We start from the raw sequence: 16,206 nt of genomic DNA on the forward strand, positions 1-16,206 counted from the left end.
CTACCTTATCAATAACAAGAGTTATTGTGCAAGCATTTGGGTCTTAAGTGTGGAAGACCAACCTAAATCCCGTAGACCTTGCAGTATTGGCTGCATCTGAAAAGTCTGGGGCTATACGTTGAGTTATTTAGCGATCTTACTGGCTGTATGTTTTCCCTGTGTGATGTACCTTACTTTTTTTCCCCCACAACTTCTGAGGCAGAGAGAATATTTTTCGAAGACTTCATAAGACTCTGACCCTATGTTTGCATGCAAACTTTGCTACAAGATCTTAAGTGGGTTGTCATGAGTTGCGGGATCCTGTTTAGGCCTGCAGCTTCTTGTTCTCATACTTGAATTGAGGTTGGAGGAGTGACTATGACTACTCTGATTTCTCAGTTCTTTGTACCAGAATATATGTTTACTTGGGGGAATGAGAATAAACATGAAGAAAACTGTCTATAATCACAGTAAGGTAAGTCAGAAATATTTGGAATACCAGACTCTTATTGCAGACTTATGTTAAATGATACTGTCCAAGAGTAAAGCCTTGTTTAGAACTTGTACCCTCTTGTGCGAAACTGCTCGTCTGCATTTCAGTTGTCCTTAGGCTTCCTCTCGCAAAAAAATGAGGAAACACTTCAGAAGATACTTGCATATCTTCTATATTGATAAGTAAGAGTCTGAATTATCTTGTTCTGTAGTTTTTATTCTATTAGAGTAAGAAAGGAGGATATTTTCTTCAATGTATATCTAACTTTTACCTGTGTATAGTTGGCAGTGTGGTTATAGTGAAGCTAAATGCCATTGCTCTAGACGAGACAGTAACTGCCTGTTGACTAGGTTGCAAGCTGCAGGTGCTTATTAGATGCCTTTTATGTTTCAGCCAGAAAAAAAAAAAAGGTGATAATTATTTCAGATATCTGAGATATTTCAAGTATTTTCAAGTAGGGTGTGTATGTGGACTGTTTTGTTGTTTGTTTTTGTTTTTTTCTTTTCTTTCTTTTTTTCCCTTCATTTTTTAATCAGGGTTTATGGGGAAGACAGAGTGATTTCTGGAACTTAGAGACCTCTCCAGACATCCATTGTATCTCCATTAGTGACTTGCCCCCAGATCCTGGGCAGGATGAGAGAACTGTGGTTTTTCTTGTTTTGGAGCGTTGGGGTTTTTTGACAGTTTTGAGAACTTCTCAGTTCTTTTACACTAGTAAATTCTATGAATATAGGGCTGGGGATTGAGGTCGTCTTAGACAAATTGATTCACAGAGACAAAAGGGGTACAATTGCTTTTTTTGGGGAGGAATTGAAAGAAAAATGAGGAAGAAGGCATCTGATGACTTCTGTTTACGTGTTGCTGTGTATTTTTAGGCAAGAGCTATCTTTACTCTGGCAATGAAAGACTTATCCTGGTGTGAGCTTCTAGGTATCACTGATGTTACTGTAATACAGCTAATGCTAAGTGAAAGCTGCAATGCTGTTTAAAAATTCTTCACTGTGGAGTTATGCAGCATGCAAAGTGTTTTCAAACTCTCTGATACTTAGAAGTTCTACAGTAATGCAAAGCTGAATATATTGAAGCCTCACAGTCATATTAAGTGATGACTGTAGATGCTATTTTAACTAATTACAATATTTCAAATATAATCTGCTATGAAGCAACTGGAATAACTAAAGAAGATACTCAAAATATGTTAAATGGTACCTTGCTTTTAAGTGTATGCAGTTCTGGTGGTTTCATATAGACTTGGTGGTGTTTTTTTTTTTTTTTTTTTTCAGATAATGACAGTGAAAGTTTATTTAAGTCTTCATTTTTAAGTTTTGTTTTTTAAAAAGACAAAAAGTAATTAAGATTATTAGAAATGGTATGCTTGTGTACTGATGTTTCTCGTGTGGAAGTGATTTTTTTTGTGATAACACTTTCTTCATGCTATGACTTATCATAATTTCATGCTTCTTATTTTCTTCAATTTGCATTTATTTCTTTCTTGCATTCCTTTGTCTGGTTTATTCTTGTGCATACACTCTCAATTGGAAGCACGCTTGTTATATTTTGGTTTTTGGTGTTAAAAGAATATCATTGTATGCACATTCGTCTTTTGACCTCAGTGTCAAAGGAAAAATCTGAGTTGGATCCTTTTACATTGCATTCAGGAGCTATTAATAGAATCAACTTCTCCATTGAAGAAATCAGTAACACTTAATGTCAGTAAAACAAAGTACATGAAGGTATGCCAGTGTTAATAAAGCTATTAATAATGTACTTGTGGTTCTGGGAGCAAATTATTGCTTACTTGACTCCTCTGTCTTGCCCGTGTTCCACTCAGTATGTACTTTCTGAAATTTCAATCTCTTTCATTTAAGTCCTTTCCTCCTCCTCTTACTGTGTAGCCGTGCTAATTTGGAATTTTGCATTTCCTGTCCACTGAATTAGTGTTTCCAGCTGTCCCTCCTGTCTAATTAAAGCTTTTTATCCTGTGACATAGAAAACTAGTGTATATTCTATAGAACAAGACTACTTTACAGCAAAGTAATCAAATTGGTTCCCAAAGCCACAAAGGGAACAACAAGGGAAGGTGGCTGTGTTGGTTTATGCACGCCCACTTGGCTTATTTGCTTCATTCTTTGTAAGTGTGTTTTTAAAATAAAAAAGCTGTTAATGTGGAGTGCATTCTGGGTCATACATTTTTCTATGCATATATTATTCCTTTTTTTTTCTACTCCACTGCTTCTGATTTTAATAAATGCCACTTTTGTTCAGTCTTTCAAGTGTGCTTAAGAGAGACAGTACAAGTGGTTCCTGAGCATGTACCCTAATAATCTGGACTACTGCTTGAACTATGGTCCACTAATGAAGAAAAAAAAATAATTAGAAACGAGAATATAACTACCATATATAAAAGATAATATTTTATACATGATCTTTCAGAATTAAGTGCTTATATGGGAAGGATGTTCTCCTTATATATGGAAGATACTTAGAATCTGAAGGATTTACTCATATGAGGGGAAGAAAATTGGTAGGATGAATGTCAGATTTAAATAATCGGGTCAAAAATCTTGTTATACAGTAAGATGTAATAAAATTCCATCTAAGAGATCAGAAAGTATTCTGGTAAAGTTAAGACTGTAAAATTAAGTTAGATCTTTTAAACCACATTGAAGAAAATATAAAATATTATTCTCTCATAAAAGGAGTAGAGGGAAAGAAGTGGGGTTACTGTGCTCAGGAGAGTGAACCAAAATTAGAGAGTGTCTAAAATTAATTCTGAATTCCAATTAATATTTTACTTCAGTTTCTGCTGAGGACAGCTATGGTGAGTACTGAATGGAGTTTGGAAATAGGATTTTATTTTTCTGTATGAAGAGCAGACTGAAAAGAGGAGACTGTGTTCAATCTAAGAACTTAAAATGTGGACAAATTTGTCCCATTCATCCGTCATTCCGAAAGAATCTGGACATTAAATTTGAGATCAGTAGCAAGGATTCTTACTGGAATGTCAGAGGTGGTTCAGTATAACTGGAGAGAATAGCAAATGCAGTCCCACATTTAAGAAGGAAAAAAGGAAGTAAGATGATGATCCAGGCAGCTGTTAGTTGTTCTGACTTCAGCAGTGCAGTGCCTTCAAAGCAATTTTGAAGAAAACAATTTACCTTAATATTTGTAATAATTAAAAATGAATGGCATGCTTATCCAGTGGTAGATTGTCTTGCACATGAGAGCTTTCTTCGAAAAAAACCTTAGATTCTTTTAAAAAAGGAAAAAAAAGACATGTACTGCATGCCATATCTGTTTACTATAATAATATTACTTTTTAAAAAGACCTAAAGAAGCAAAAAAAAGCACAAAAGCAAAATGTTCATAGAAATTATGTTTTAGGATACAACTTACCCTCTCCTGTCACTTTCTGCTTTTCTTACTCATTCTCTTTCACTCACTTGTTCAATGGGACAGGGAACTTGTTGTTGGGGAAATAATAATGTTGAAAAAAAATCCATGAAATATTCTTGCCTTCTGATATTTAAGGAAAGATGATGCCAAATGCCTCATCTTTGACACTTTCCTAGTGGATAATAAAAATTAGAAATGCTTGTTCAGAATGCTGTTATTTGAACTTTGTTAAGGTTTTTGCTTGATTTTTTTTTTTTCCCCTCCTGTCTTTAGCTGCTACAGCTGTATGCCTTTCTGCCTTTGCCACAAATCCCAAATTTTAATACATATGGAAAGATACCTGCACAGTGAGAGTTCTGCCTCCAAATTCTATAGGAAGATTAAATCTAAAGACTGTTTTAATAATAAGAAGTGCAGAGGAAAGAGATTATTAGGCATGTGTCATGCAAGAATACAGTGAAATTTATTTAAATCATTAAGTATTTTGTACCTCTGAGCCTTTTCTTGTTGTTGTCTCATGATTATTCTTACACTGACAGTAAAAAAGTAATTTAAGAAAGAGATGTAGCTTATGTTAACACTTGAAAACACTGCTTTAAAACTATCTGTATACAGATGTCAAGTTTTGATGGATTTAGAAGTCGACATAAACCATCCTGCATGCTATAAACAATAAGAATTGCTTACTTTTTTCTCTATAAGAATTGACTGGCATGATACGATGGCTTAATGTGCTTGCGTTTATACAGAAAGAATAAAGAAGCAAAGAATACTTCATGTTTTTAGTTAATTGTCTTTCAGCAAATGTGTACTTTAGAATATTCTGATGACTGGCTGGATTGTTATTTACGATGATGTGTATTACTATGAATGTGTATTCATGAGAAGGCTGTAGTGAAAGGGAAGTTTTAACCGCAAATTACATTTTTTGGTCTCACAAATTAAGTGGAAATTTGGTTTAAATTGCTGGTATGAAATATCTTATTCATCTTACAGGCCTGATATCCATATCAATCTGCAACTAATAATTGCTTCTTTCTTTAACTTCAAATCTTTATTTTATTTCTCTTTAAAAAAACTGGAAGGTCAGTCTAACATTGCGTTTGTCTATCTATGTCTATATATATGTATAGTCTTTTAGTTCTTCCATCGTTTAAAAGATTTTTAATGTGTTTTGGAGGTGACTATTTGGTGACTGCGTGTTTCTTTATGGGGGATTTATTGCTGGGTAAATATTTCCACCTTGGAAGTAGTTGAGATGGACATGAGATTTTATTAGAATGAGCATTAAAATGTGGCTCTTTGAGAAATTAAAAAAGCTTTTCTGAAATCAGATTATCAGGTAAGAGTATTTTTGCAGTTAGCTTATATACCTTCTCCTTGCTGCCACTCAAATTAATTGCTTTTCCATATTGTCTTTTAAGTAGATTTCTCATGGTGATATCAGAGATTCTGATGTTGAGTGTGTCATGAGTCATTTGATTAAAATAGTGCCACTTAAGATTTATTCTCATCAAAACTGCTGAGAGTCCTCATCATTCTGTCAATCCTTTTCAGATTTCTGAAGAAATAATTTTTACCACGGTAAAGCTCTGTGTTGCAAATTCTTTTCTGGTGACACTAGTATAGTTTCTAGAGATTTCCTGACAGCTATTATGCTTACCAGATAATTTTCTCCTATGCCGAATGTAAAGCTGTAGTAGGTGCTGGCTAGCATTCTGCCACTTAAGATGCATTATTGTATGTTTTTATAAAGGGTGATTAAAGATACAGGTAGCCAAATCTTAAAATCTAGAGGCATTTGTTTATTTTAATTTAGTTTAGCTTAATGTTCTCTAACACTTCTGATAAAACTGCTGTTGCCCAGGAACCTAAGCAGACTTCTGTTTAATGCTCTAGACTGGGCTTTTCAGAGAGGCTGAAGGAAGTTCACTGTTGAGCTCCAGCTGAAAATTGGTGAAAAACAGGGCTACTCCCTTAACCAGTTGAGAAATGCAGCCTAAGGCTATTCTACACAGTGGTTTTTTTTTTTTTTTTTGCATGTTAGTACAATGCAGAAGTGTTGTCTACATTTTTTGAGAAGTAACTCCTTAAAAATATGTAAATACTACTTTTGGAAGCAGTTTGGTTTTTTGGGTTTTGTTTTGGTTTTTTGGTTGTGTTTTTTTTTTTTTTTTTTAACCTAGTGCTCTCAGTAGTAGGGATCTGTTTTTCAGACACTAAAAATAATTTAACATCCAATATTGGAAAAATAGGTGAATAACATTAAGATTGTACATATGCGTGACAGTACTACTGTGGTGACAGTATTAGGGTCTGTATGACCTTGTTTCTGATCACGTGTGTCTATATATCATGACAGCCTTTATGGCCCATGCCTATTTTACTAAAGTAATAATTTTTTATCTGTGGTTATCCATTTCTTGATGACCAGCTGGCGACTGTTGAGTCTGACTTAGATATACTTGAGATCTCATAACTACAATTAAAGTTGGAGAGTGCTATATAATATTTGACATCTTGAAAAATTATGTCCTGGGCATCTCACATTTGTCTCCCAAAAAGGAAGATATGTTTACACTAATCTATTCTGATTCTGTTTACCATTCTTGACAGGTATGCTGTGAAAACTTAATTTATCAAAGCTCTTATTGGGAATAATGGGTTCTGTAAAGAAGACAAGCATGATTCCTTAGGGTGTGATGAGTCAGGTAAAGAGCTTCTTAAAAAGAATTGTTCTTTGTATGAGCAGTATCACTTTTGTATACTGAATGAAGGAGAGCTTGATTGTAAGAAAAAAAAAAAAAGAAACAACACATATCATTTGATAACTCTTTTATTACCTGTCTGGAAAAATCTGGAGTTACGTGTAATTTCTTACTGGGAGCAGTGCGTGCTACAGCATTTTTAAAGACCAAACTAAATTTGATGCGAGTGTCTCACATCAGGACAGTACACCCTGTCTGGTATTTTTACAGTTTTGAGCATTCTCTTTGAGAAAGTAATGAGAAGATGATTATGGGGTTGGACAAAACGCCCAACTGTTCAGTTTTCTGTCTCTCATAGAGATGAGAGACCCAACAAGAACATGAGGAGGCATACAGTCATGGTTTCCCTGGTGAACTTGTAGCAGCCTGCAGTTTGGGTCTGCCTGAGCCAGAGATTCTCTTCTGTGTTTAGCGACGCTTGGTATACTTTCCTCTTCATACATAATCTTACATAATCTTTTTCAATTCATCTACATTTTTGACATCTGCAGCATAATGTGACAGTAATTCCACAGCTTAACTGCATGTTTGTTTTTGTGTTTTGGGCAGTTCTTAATCTTTATAGCTAATTATTTCATTTGTTACCCTAGTTATTTTATTTCTAGAAATAATGAAAAATTGTTCTTACCTTCATACAAGTTTTTTTTATTTTTAACTCTCTAGCATCTTCTTAAGTACTCTACTTTTTTTTTTTTTTAGGCTAAATAAATTCTAAGTGTGTTTAGTTTCCTTCATAATTAGAAGAATTCTTTAATCTTTTTCTGTATTTCTTCTTAATGTTCTCCTATACTTTTTTCTGATGGCGGGGGGAAGCTGGGAACAGAAGAGAAGAGAGATCAACATAGTGTGCATCACTCAAGATACGAGCACACTAAGATTTCATACCACAGCACGAGGGATTTCTGGCTTTGTGTAGAAGGTTTGGGGGACGGTACGTTTGTGTCATTTTCCCCCTTAGGTGCTTTCTGTGAAGTTCTAACATTCTTTTTGCTCTTTGGATTACCACTGGTGTTTTCTCACAGGGTTGTCTGTGGTAACTCCAGGTTTGTTTGTTTGTTGTTTTTCCCCTCCCTCAGTTATAACACTATACACATTTAATTATTATCATACTTCTCCTGGGTTAGTAATTTACCTATTTGGAGTTTTATCTGCCATTTTGTTTTTCAGCTACTTAATATCTTGGTATTGTGGTACATGTTTCAGAAGTCAGCTTTGGTTTCTGTTGCAGTGGATAATTTGCTAAACCAAGAAAATCAGCTTCCTCACTGTTGATATGTGACTGAATCAGGCAGGATGAATTCTTGTGGTGACCTACTTTCACTGAAAAAGCAGAATCTTTATTTTTAACCTTTTGGCTTTTGTCTGCTAATATAGTTCTTCATTCGTAAGAGGACCACCTCTTTGCATCCATGATTGTTTTGTGTTTTTAAGACCCTTTTGTAAGGGAACTTGTTAAGTACCTTGGAAATCTAAATAAGTCAACCATATCATTGTTTATTCCTCCTGATTTCTTTAAGTGATTGTTAATCAAAATAATTATTACTGTCTACAAATGTAACACTAATTCTTTCACGTAGTATCCTGTTTATATATGTACTTGTTCTAACCTTTACGTTTTCTACAGGTTTGCCTAGTAGAGGTATCAAATTTACTTGTGTACAGTTCCCAGGAGCCCTTTTTATAAAAAAAAAAAAAAGAAAAGAAATCATGTTTGCCACTTATTACTCCAGCATGGAGTATATTTTTAACCAAATATGTAAGCAGAACAGTTAGATTAAATAATTTGAAACTCTGGAAAGGCTACCTGTTAGTCCTGGTGACTATTTCCTTTACTGTTTGTGTTCAGAAAATATTTCTCAGATAATTCCTCTAGTTTATTTTCATTTAAGTCCAATACGTACTACATACTGATAGGAAGAATTCATTGGCTTTTCTGTGGGTTTTTGCAACTTCAGTGCTATAAAGCCAGTAATGAAAGCATGTAAGTTGTGCAAATATGTGCAGACTATTTTGAGGACAAAAAATTAGCATCTCATTTATTCCAAACTCTTGCTAAATTCTAGGTACTGGAGTTTTGGGTTATTGTAAAGGAAGAAATAATCAGCTTTAAAATTCTTTTAAAGTACTGCAACTCCATTTGATTGTTTTTCCCACTCTTGCTGTGTTCAGTCAGTAAGTTCATTTGGTTGAACTTTTGCTCAGAAAAGGTCAATCTGAAAAAAAAGTGTTCTGGAAGATTTTAGCCTGAATGGTTACTGTTTGCTGTAATAATAAGTAATTGAAAATAATAGTGATATCAGCCAAATCTGTAGTATGAGTAGATGACTTGATTTTTTTTTTTTCCTCCCCACTTTTTTAAGCCTATGGAAAAGTGTTCCTAGTAAGGAAAGTAAGTGGCCATGATGCTGGAAAGCTGTACGCCATGAAAGTGCTGAAGAAAGCAACAATAATTCAAAAAGCCAAAACAACTGAGCACACAAGGACCGAACGACAAGTGTTGGAGCACATTAGGCAATCACCATTTTTGGTCACGTTACATTATGCCTTCCAGACAGATACAAAGCTTCATCTCATTTTAGGTGAGTAGTTTTCAGGATTCAAATTTCATGTTAATGGCGCAAAAAAAAAAAAAAAAAAAAAAAAACACCAAACCAACCCAACCCTGCCCTTTCATGTCCTTCATGTTTTGTAGTTTTTTTTTTTCATGTGGTCTTAAGTATCATATGTTTTGAGATTGCATGAGAGACCATAGGAAGTAAAATACTGTTAATCTTTGACAGTGTCTGTGTTTGTGGTTTTCCTGTTTGAACTTCAGCGTGCTACTCTGACTTGGAGGGGGGGGAGTAAAAAAGTATTATCAGTGCCTTACATGCAGCAAAAAAAATGTGTATGACCGTGAGTACCTAAACCAGAGAAATATTTTCCTGAACTTACCTAGAAGATGAAATTTTGATTTGCACTTTTTATACCATTATTACATACTGCATTAGTGAAAAAAGTTCTTAATCTGTATGAATATGAGCATTAAAGTGATTCGGTTTCTTTTCTTTGTGTGCTGCCTTTGTGTATGTGGCACGGAGGTTATTGGTGAGGTGGTGTGAGCAAGCATGACTTTGTTACTGGGGTTACTTGGTAGGAAAGAAGAAAAGAAAGTAAGAAAATGTTTAAGCAACAGAAAGCCTTCTGGTTCAAACATACTGCTCATTTCACTCTAAGAACATATTGTATATTGTCCTCAATGTAACTACATCTGAGAGGACAGGGCTGCCTGTTGCTATGCTGACCAGTTAGTGCACTGTTTTAGCACTGAAATGCTGCAAACTGAAAGAGCGTGTCAGGCAGGTCTTTTTTATGAATAAATGCACTCGTAACGTGGGCCATGCCAGTTAAAGATAATTGTGCTTCCATTTATTTCTGGTCAAATTCTTTACAACACTGGAATCTGCAAGTTGTTGGTACTGTTCCCTGCTGTAAAATGCTGGTGAAAATACTTGTATTGTGGATCAGTTTCTTGTTTTATGTATTGTGCTACTTCATTTTGGTAAGTTCTACCAGTAACTTTAGTAAATCTCCGTTTACGAGAGATGCTTGATAATGAACTATTGTGTAGTTCATTATCAAGCCTTATTAGAACATTCTTCATTCCGCTTCTGTCCTTGCCATTTTACTTTCCATTTTGATGTGAAGAACTACATCTGTTTCTGTGGCATTTCCAAGATTGGCAAAAGACTGATCAGGAACTTTCTTAGGATTTTCAACTCAACTATGTGCTTGTATCTCTATTCTTTACCACTGTCCTTTTTCAGGACAGTAGGGAAAGATGCTGAGATTAAGCCCTTATGTTCCTTTTGCTTTATTTCCCAGTTTCATTGCCTTTGAAGAATTCTATCTTTCTCAGGAAGATGAATTATCATTTTCCTGATAATGAGGACCACTTACTTCAGGAGCTGGAAGAGTATTAAAATCAGCTTTAAACTTTACTGCTTCAGGAAGCATTTGCTGCCAAAAGTTTTGGGGTTTTTTTGTTTGTTTGTTTTTTTTTTTTTTTTTATGAAACCATTTGATCTTTTGAGTACTGAGATACTTGCATGTTCCAGTTTTTGTTACAAGGCAATCCAAAAATCCAATGTTTCTGTGCTGAAAGTAGAACTTGTTCGTAAGGCTTAGTACCACTCTAAAATTAGAAATATTTCTACTGATCAGATCAGCAGCAAATTTTGTATTTGGTAACAAGCAATTTTTAAAGACTGCTTATTTAGTGTATTTTAAAAGAACTGGAAAATTAATGATCAAAGTAAGGCTTGGATGCAGAATACATTTTTGTAGTGAATTATTTGAAATAGTAAATGGTCCTTTAATTGAAGTACAAGTTCTGCAGTTCCTTTTAGGTCATAACTTCTGTTTATTGAACCTTTATTAAGAGCACGATTTAGACATTAAGTTAATAAAATTTTATTTAAGTTATATGAATCTACACCATTGGCTGTCAATTCTCAGGGAGGTGTTCTATGTGCGTATGTTACTTTCATATACTACAGTGAGATAATACAGGTGTCTGAGGAGCTGAAGCTTAAATGGAGAGTTGAAAATTGTATTGAGGATTCTTAGAAATTCCTCTGACTAGGACGTTAGAGAAATATGTAGAATATTGTCACAGGCTGGAAAATGCTAAAGAGACAAAGAAAAAGTTAGAAATACATCAACAGCTTTGTGGTTCCTTGATATTAACATTTAATAATTAAGTTTTCTCTTTTTAATGTTTAAGTTACTGATTTATAGTTTGGAAAAAAAATTGAAAGATTAAATGAGACAAAATATGAACATGTATTATAGCACTGTTCTTTAAATCCAGGTGGTTTTTGCTAGAATGTGGTTTAGTTCCCATTAGAAATATTAAAAAAGCCAGCAAAGTAAAACAAAACAAAACAAAAACCCTGAAAAACACCTGAAATTGATGTAGTTACCTAAAAATAAATACATAGTAATGGAGAAATTTAGGTGACAAGGATAATTAGAAGTCCAGAAAAACCCCTTTTATATGAAGGGACAGTTAAAAGCCTGACACTGTATTCTTGTAAGAGTCAAACTGGAGGGAGCCCAGTAGTTCTGAAGAACATGACATTGCAGACCGGGCACGTGCCCACAATAACACAGTGTTAAGGTGATGTTTAAAGCAAGAAAGTTAAAGCTGATGTGTAATTCAAGGCTTTTTGTTTAGTTTTTTCACCTTCCCACAAAGTGGGAACCCATTCCTGGAATATCAGTTGGGGCCTTTTTTCCTTGTTTAGCAGAAAATTGGAATAATTAGAGGGAGTTTTAGAATTTATTTTAATCACTTTCTGTAGCAGTGAGAATATCTTTTACCTAATGACTTAAAGTTTACTCTATAATTCCACTGGGCTTCGCACCCTCCCTGACAAAAAAAAAAGTTTGTTGCAAGTTTTTTTTTGTCTCATTGTGTTAGTCTTTATAAATAACTTTTGATTTAGTTTTTGAACTAATGAATTCAGAGGCTTCTGAATTTGGAGGGAAACAAGTCTCTGCCTTTGTTTTTGTACGTAGCTGAACTTGGTGTATGAGCAACATGTCATTTCAGTTTCAAGGAGTTTTAGAATTGGAGACTCAGTGCAGTATTTAATATGATTATTTGTACTGTCAGATTACGCAGGTGTACGAATTTCGTCTGGATCAAGCACAGACGTGCAGCTACATTTCTGCCAAATTTCCAACATCATAGAATGGTTAGAGTTGGAAGGGACCTTCAAAGGTCACCTAGTCCAACACCACTGCAAGGAGCAGGGACATCCCCAACTAAATCAGGTTGCTCAGAGCTCCATCCAGCCTGGCCTTGAACGTTTCCAGGGATGGAGCATCCACCACCTCTCTGGGCAACCTGTTCCAGTGTTCCACCACCCTCATTGTAAAAAATGTCTTCCTAATATCCAATCTAAATCTACCTCCCTCTATTTTAAAACCGTTACCCCTTGTCCTATGACAACAAGCCCTGCTGAAGAGTTTCTCCCCATCTTTCCTGTACGCCCCCTTTAGGTACTGGAAGGCCGCTATAAGGTCTCACTGGAGTCTTCTCTTCTGTAGGGTGAACAGTGCCAACTCTCTCAGCCTATATTCACAGGAGAGGTGCTCTAGCTCTCTGATCATCTTCATCGCCTCCTCTGGACTTGTTCCAATAGGTCCGTGTCCTCCTTATATTGGGGGCTCCAGAGCTGGATGCGGTACTCCAGGTGGGGTCTCAAAGAGAGTGGAGTAGAAGGATGGAGTCATCTCCCTCAACCTGCTGGCCACGCTTCTTTTGATGCAGCCCAGGATGCAGTTGGCTTTCTGGGCTGCAAGTGCAAATTGCTGGCTCATGTTGAGCTTCTCGTCCACCAGCACTCCCAAGTCCTTCTCCCAGGGCTACTTTCAGTCCGTTCTCTACCCAGCCTGTGTTTGTTCTTGGGATTGCCCTGACCCAAGTGCAGGACCTTGCACTTGGCCTGGTTGAACTTCATGAGGTTGGCATGGGCCCACCTCTCCAGCCTGTCAAGGTCCCTCTGGATGGCATCCTTCCCCTCCAGTGTGTTGACCGCACCACACAACTTGGTGTTGTCGGCAGACTTTTTGAGGGTACACTCAGTCCTGCTGTGCATGTTGCCAACAAAGTTGTTACATGTTAAACAAGGCTGTTAATATAAAATATGGGATTTGGTTGATTCCAGTTTTTAGGTTGACTTTAAGCTATGATTGAAAGAAGAAAGTATTGTATCCATGTGAGTACCAGTTCTATACAAAGCTTGTCACACAAGGTTAGTCTACTAATACTTAAAAAAAACCCCAACAATTAACTGTCAGATGGAGTTTATATTGAAGTAATCAATGTCTTTTTTTTCCCCATTGTGTCAATGGAGCATTTGATCTAGCACTAAGAATTTGAAGGCTGGTTGTTTCACTGGGCTGTGCTTAGTGTTGTAACCTGAATAGAGTTAGGCTTGTTCTGCCACTTCTGTGGCAGCTTTGGTTTCTGTCTGTCACAGTCTTCAGAACAGTGCCTGGGAATTCCGTTCTTACCTTGTATTAAGTTAGCAGTTCTGATTAGAAATACTTTAAACATTTGTTTCTGTTATCTTTGTTTTCTCCATGATTAGAATGCTAAAGTTTTTTTGGAAGAAGGAAGCAATTTAAAATGTGGGTTATTTATATCTACAATTTTTTTCAGATGGTCACTGATCTAGATAAATAATCTTCCTCACACTGCTTGATTCAACTAATATTTCTTCCTGAGCAGAGAACTGGAGAACTAAAAAAAGGAGAGAGAGATCAGAATGTCTGTATCTTTGCTTTCTCCTTCAAAGTATTCACTTACTTCTAATAGAATTGGACCTTTTTAATGGATTTATGTATTATACCAGTGAATTTATAGAAACCATATTCAAGAAAATCTTGAGTAAGATATGGTCCCTGCTCTGTGTATGTAGACCTCAAATACAATATGGGGGCTGTGGGGTTGCAAGTTAATGTCTTTAATGTACACTGTTAGCATAAGCAGCTCTACCTCTAGAATGTGTTTGCATTGCAGTGGAACTCTGTTCTAATAATTAGGGTTTTTTCCCCCCTCTCTGACTGTGAGGAAAACTCGTGTGTTACGGCCTGCAAAGAGTGAAAGTGTGGTTCCATGAGGGAATGTATGTAGAAATAATCTTCTTCCGTAAGTTTTGCCATCAAAGTTCCCCTTGTGAAGGGTAAAACTTGTAATTGCCCATGGTTGACCATTTCACCTAAACACCTTTTTTTTTTCCCAGTTGCCTGTCTGCCTTGTTGCTCTTAAATATTTCATAAGAGTGTACGGGTTTTCTGTTTGTAGATGTCGCTTGTAGTCCTGTCTTTTCATATTCCTAAATAACTAAAAGACTGATTTTGCGGAAAATGTTGATCTTTATTTATGGGTATTTGAGGCTTATCTTATGGTTTTGCTGCTTATTTAAAAGTGGTTGGTGTTCTTTTGTCAGTCCTCTAAGAGGGAAATTGAGTATTTTACAACATGATGAAATATTACTGAATTACAATGAAGTAAAAGCATCTCATCCCAGAACATTTTATGTAGTAACTTACAAAGTACCTATTAATATTCCAGTAAGAAAACTAAGTTGTCAGAAAGTGAAATTATAAGGTTCTTTGTTCTACTTTTTAGACTATATAAATGGAGGAGAATTGTTTACTCACCTTTCACACAGAGAGAGATTCTCAGAAAATGAGGTGCAAATTTACATTGGAGAAATTGTTTTGGCACTTGAACATCTCCACAAGGTAAAGTGTCTTTATCCTGGTGCTGATTTTGTGGGACTACAGTTGTATTCTTTTCACATCATATGGTGTTAGTAAGGAGAACTGTTTATTTTAGACTGTTTGAATTCAAGGTAACTTAATCTAGCATGGGACATTAGTTGTATAAAGTACTTCCCAGTGGAGTGTTTATTCATATGCAGTAGATTAAGGATACAGGTTTTTGTCTGCAGTGTGAAGAGTGTTGTTATTGACAAATGATTGCTACCTTTTAGTAATCCTTATGAAATGGTGTATGTTAGCAAAACTAATTTGTAGTCAGCATAAACAGTGTTTGGTTGCTCGTCCTTTTTTGTATACAACAGCAGAATTCTGAAATTTTGGTATAACTGTAGGCATGAAAAGTGTAATAGTTTTCAGAGGTAGTAAGCAGACTGTTACAAAGCATGCATGTGCAGTCTAGAACGTGTTACAGAAGCATCCATATTCATTCATAATGAAAGGTGAACTCAACAGGAAGTATTCAGTCACTTTTAGATTCAGAGGATATAGTTTGTCCTTTAATATCTTAATGCACAGTGTAGTTTCTGAGAATTCTTAAGTCACTCGAAGTTGTTTCTTCTAAGGCATTTTAAAATTGTCCTTTTTGAGGTGCACTTTTGGGTGTCACATTAATAATGTTAATTTTGCTAGCTTCATATTTAAATGCATTCAAGAATTTTGCCATGATGTGGTTGCACTGATTTGGAAATACTTTTTCTTATTTTCTTTTTGCAGTTGGGGATTATATATCGGGATATAAAACTTGAGAATATTCTCCTTGATTCTGATGGCCACGTGGTGCTGACAGACTTTGGTCTGAGTAAGGAGTTCCTTACTGATGAGGTGAGTATTTGAATCTCCAGTAACTGTGGACAGAATCTGGCAAGATCACAAAGTCAGATTCTATCTCATTGAAACTGTAAACACATTTGAGAGGGGAGGAAAAACTGCCTTCTAGACTCTTATTTCACAGAACAAAATCTGGTAGTCTGTTTTACTGGGTTTTGAGCTTTCATTTCATTGGTCTTTGGCCTGCCAGAGTTGTCAGATGCTTTAGTCTGTTCTAGTTTTCCCTGAAATGCCTTCATGCTCCTTCCTGCTGCCCTTTTGTGTGAAAAAGGAGAGATCCACGTAAGTCTGAAAAGCCACTTTTCATTTTCAGATGCCTTTTTAAAAACACTTGACTGTGCTAATACTTTGCAGTGACTAGGCAAATGGTATGCTATGACTCTTCTTTATGCTAATAATAAT

The 16,206-nt window shown here is 35.7% G+C and overlaps 1 protein-coding gene across 3 annotated transcripts in view; it reads left to right on the forward strand.

The window, feature by feature from the left end:
• Positions 1-16,206, forward strand: part of RPS6KA5 (ribosomal protein S6 kinase A5) — an 82,311-nt gene that overhangs the window by 15,800 nt on the left and 50,305 nt on the right. For 2 of the 3 annotated variants that reach the window (XM_086748195.1, XM_086748194.1), the window contains exons 3-5: positions 8,997-9,215; positions 14,822-14,937; positions 15,691-15,798. In XM_086748195.1, coding sequence (XP_086604321.1) covers positions 8,997-9,215; positions 14,822-14,937; positions 15,691-15,798 — 443 coding nt within the window. The remainder of the gene's footprint in view (positions 1-8,996; positions 9,216-14,821; positions 14,938-15,690; positions 15,799-16,206) is intronic. The other variant, XM_086748196.1, reaches the window with a different exon arrangement.

Source organism: Chlamydotis macqueenii, chromosome 5 (assembly GCF_036417535.1).
Source record: "Chlamydotis macqueenii isolate bChlMac1 chromosome 5, bChlMac1.mat, whole genome shotgun sequence".
Taxonomy (NCBI): Eukaryota; Metazoa; Chordata; class Aves; order Otidiformes; family Otididae; genus Chlamydotis; species Chlamydotis macqueenii.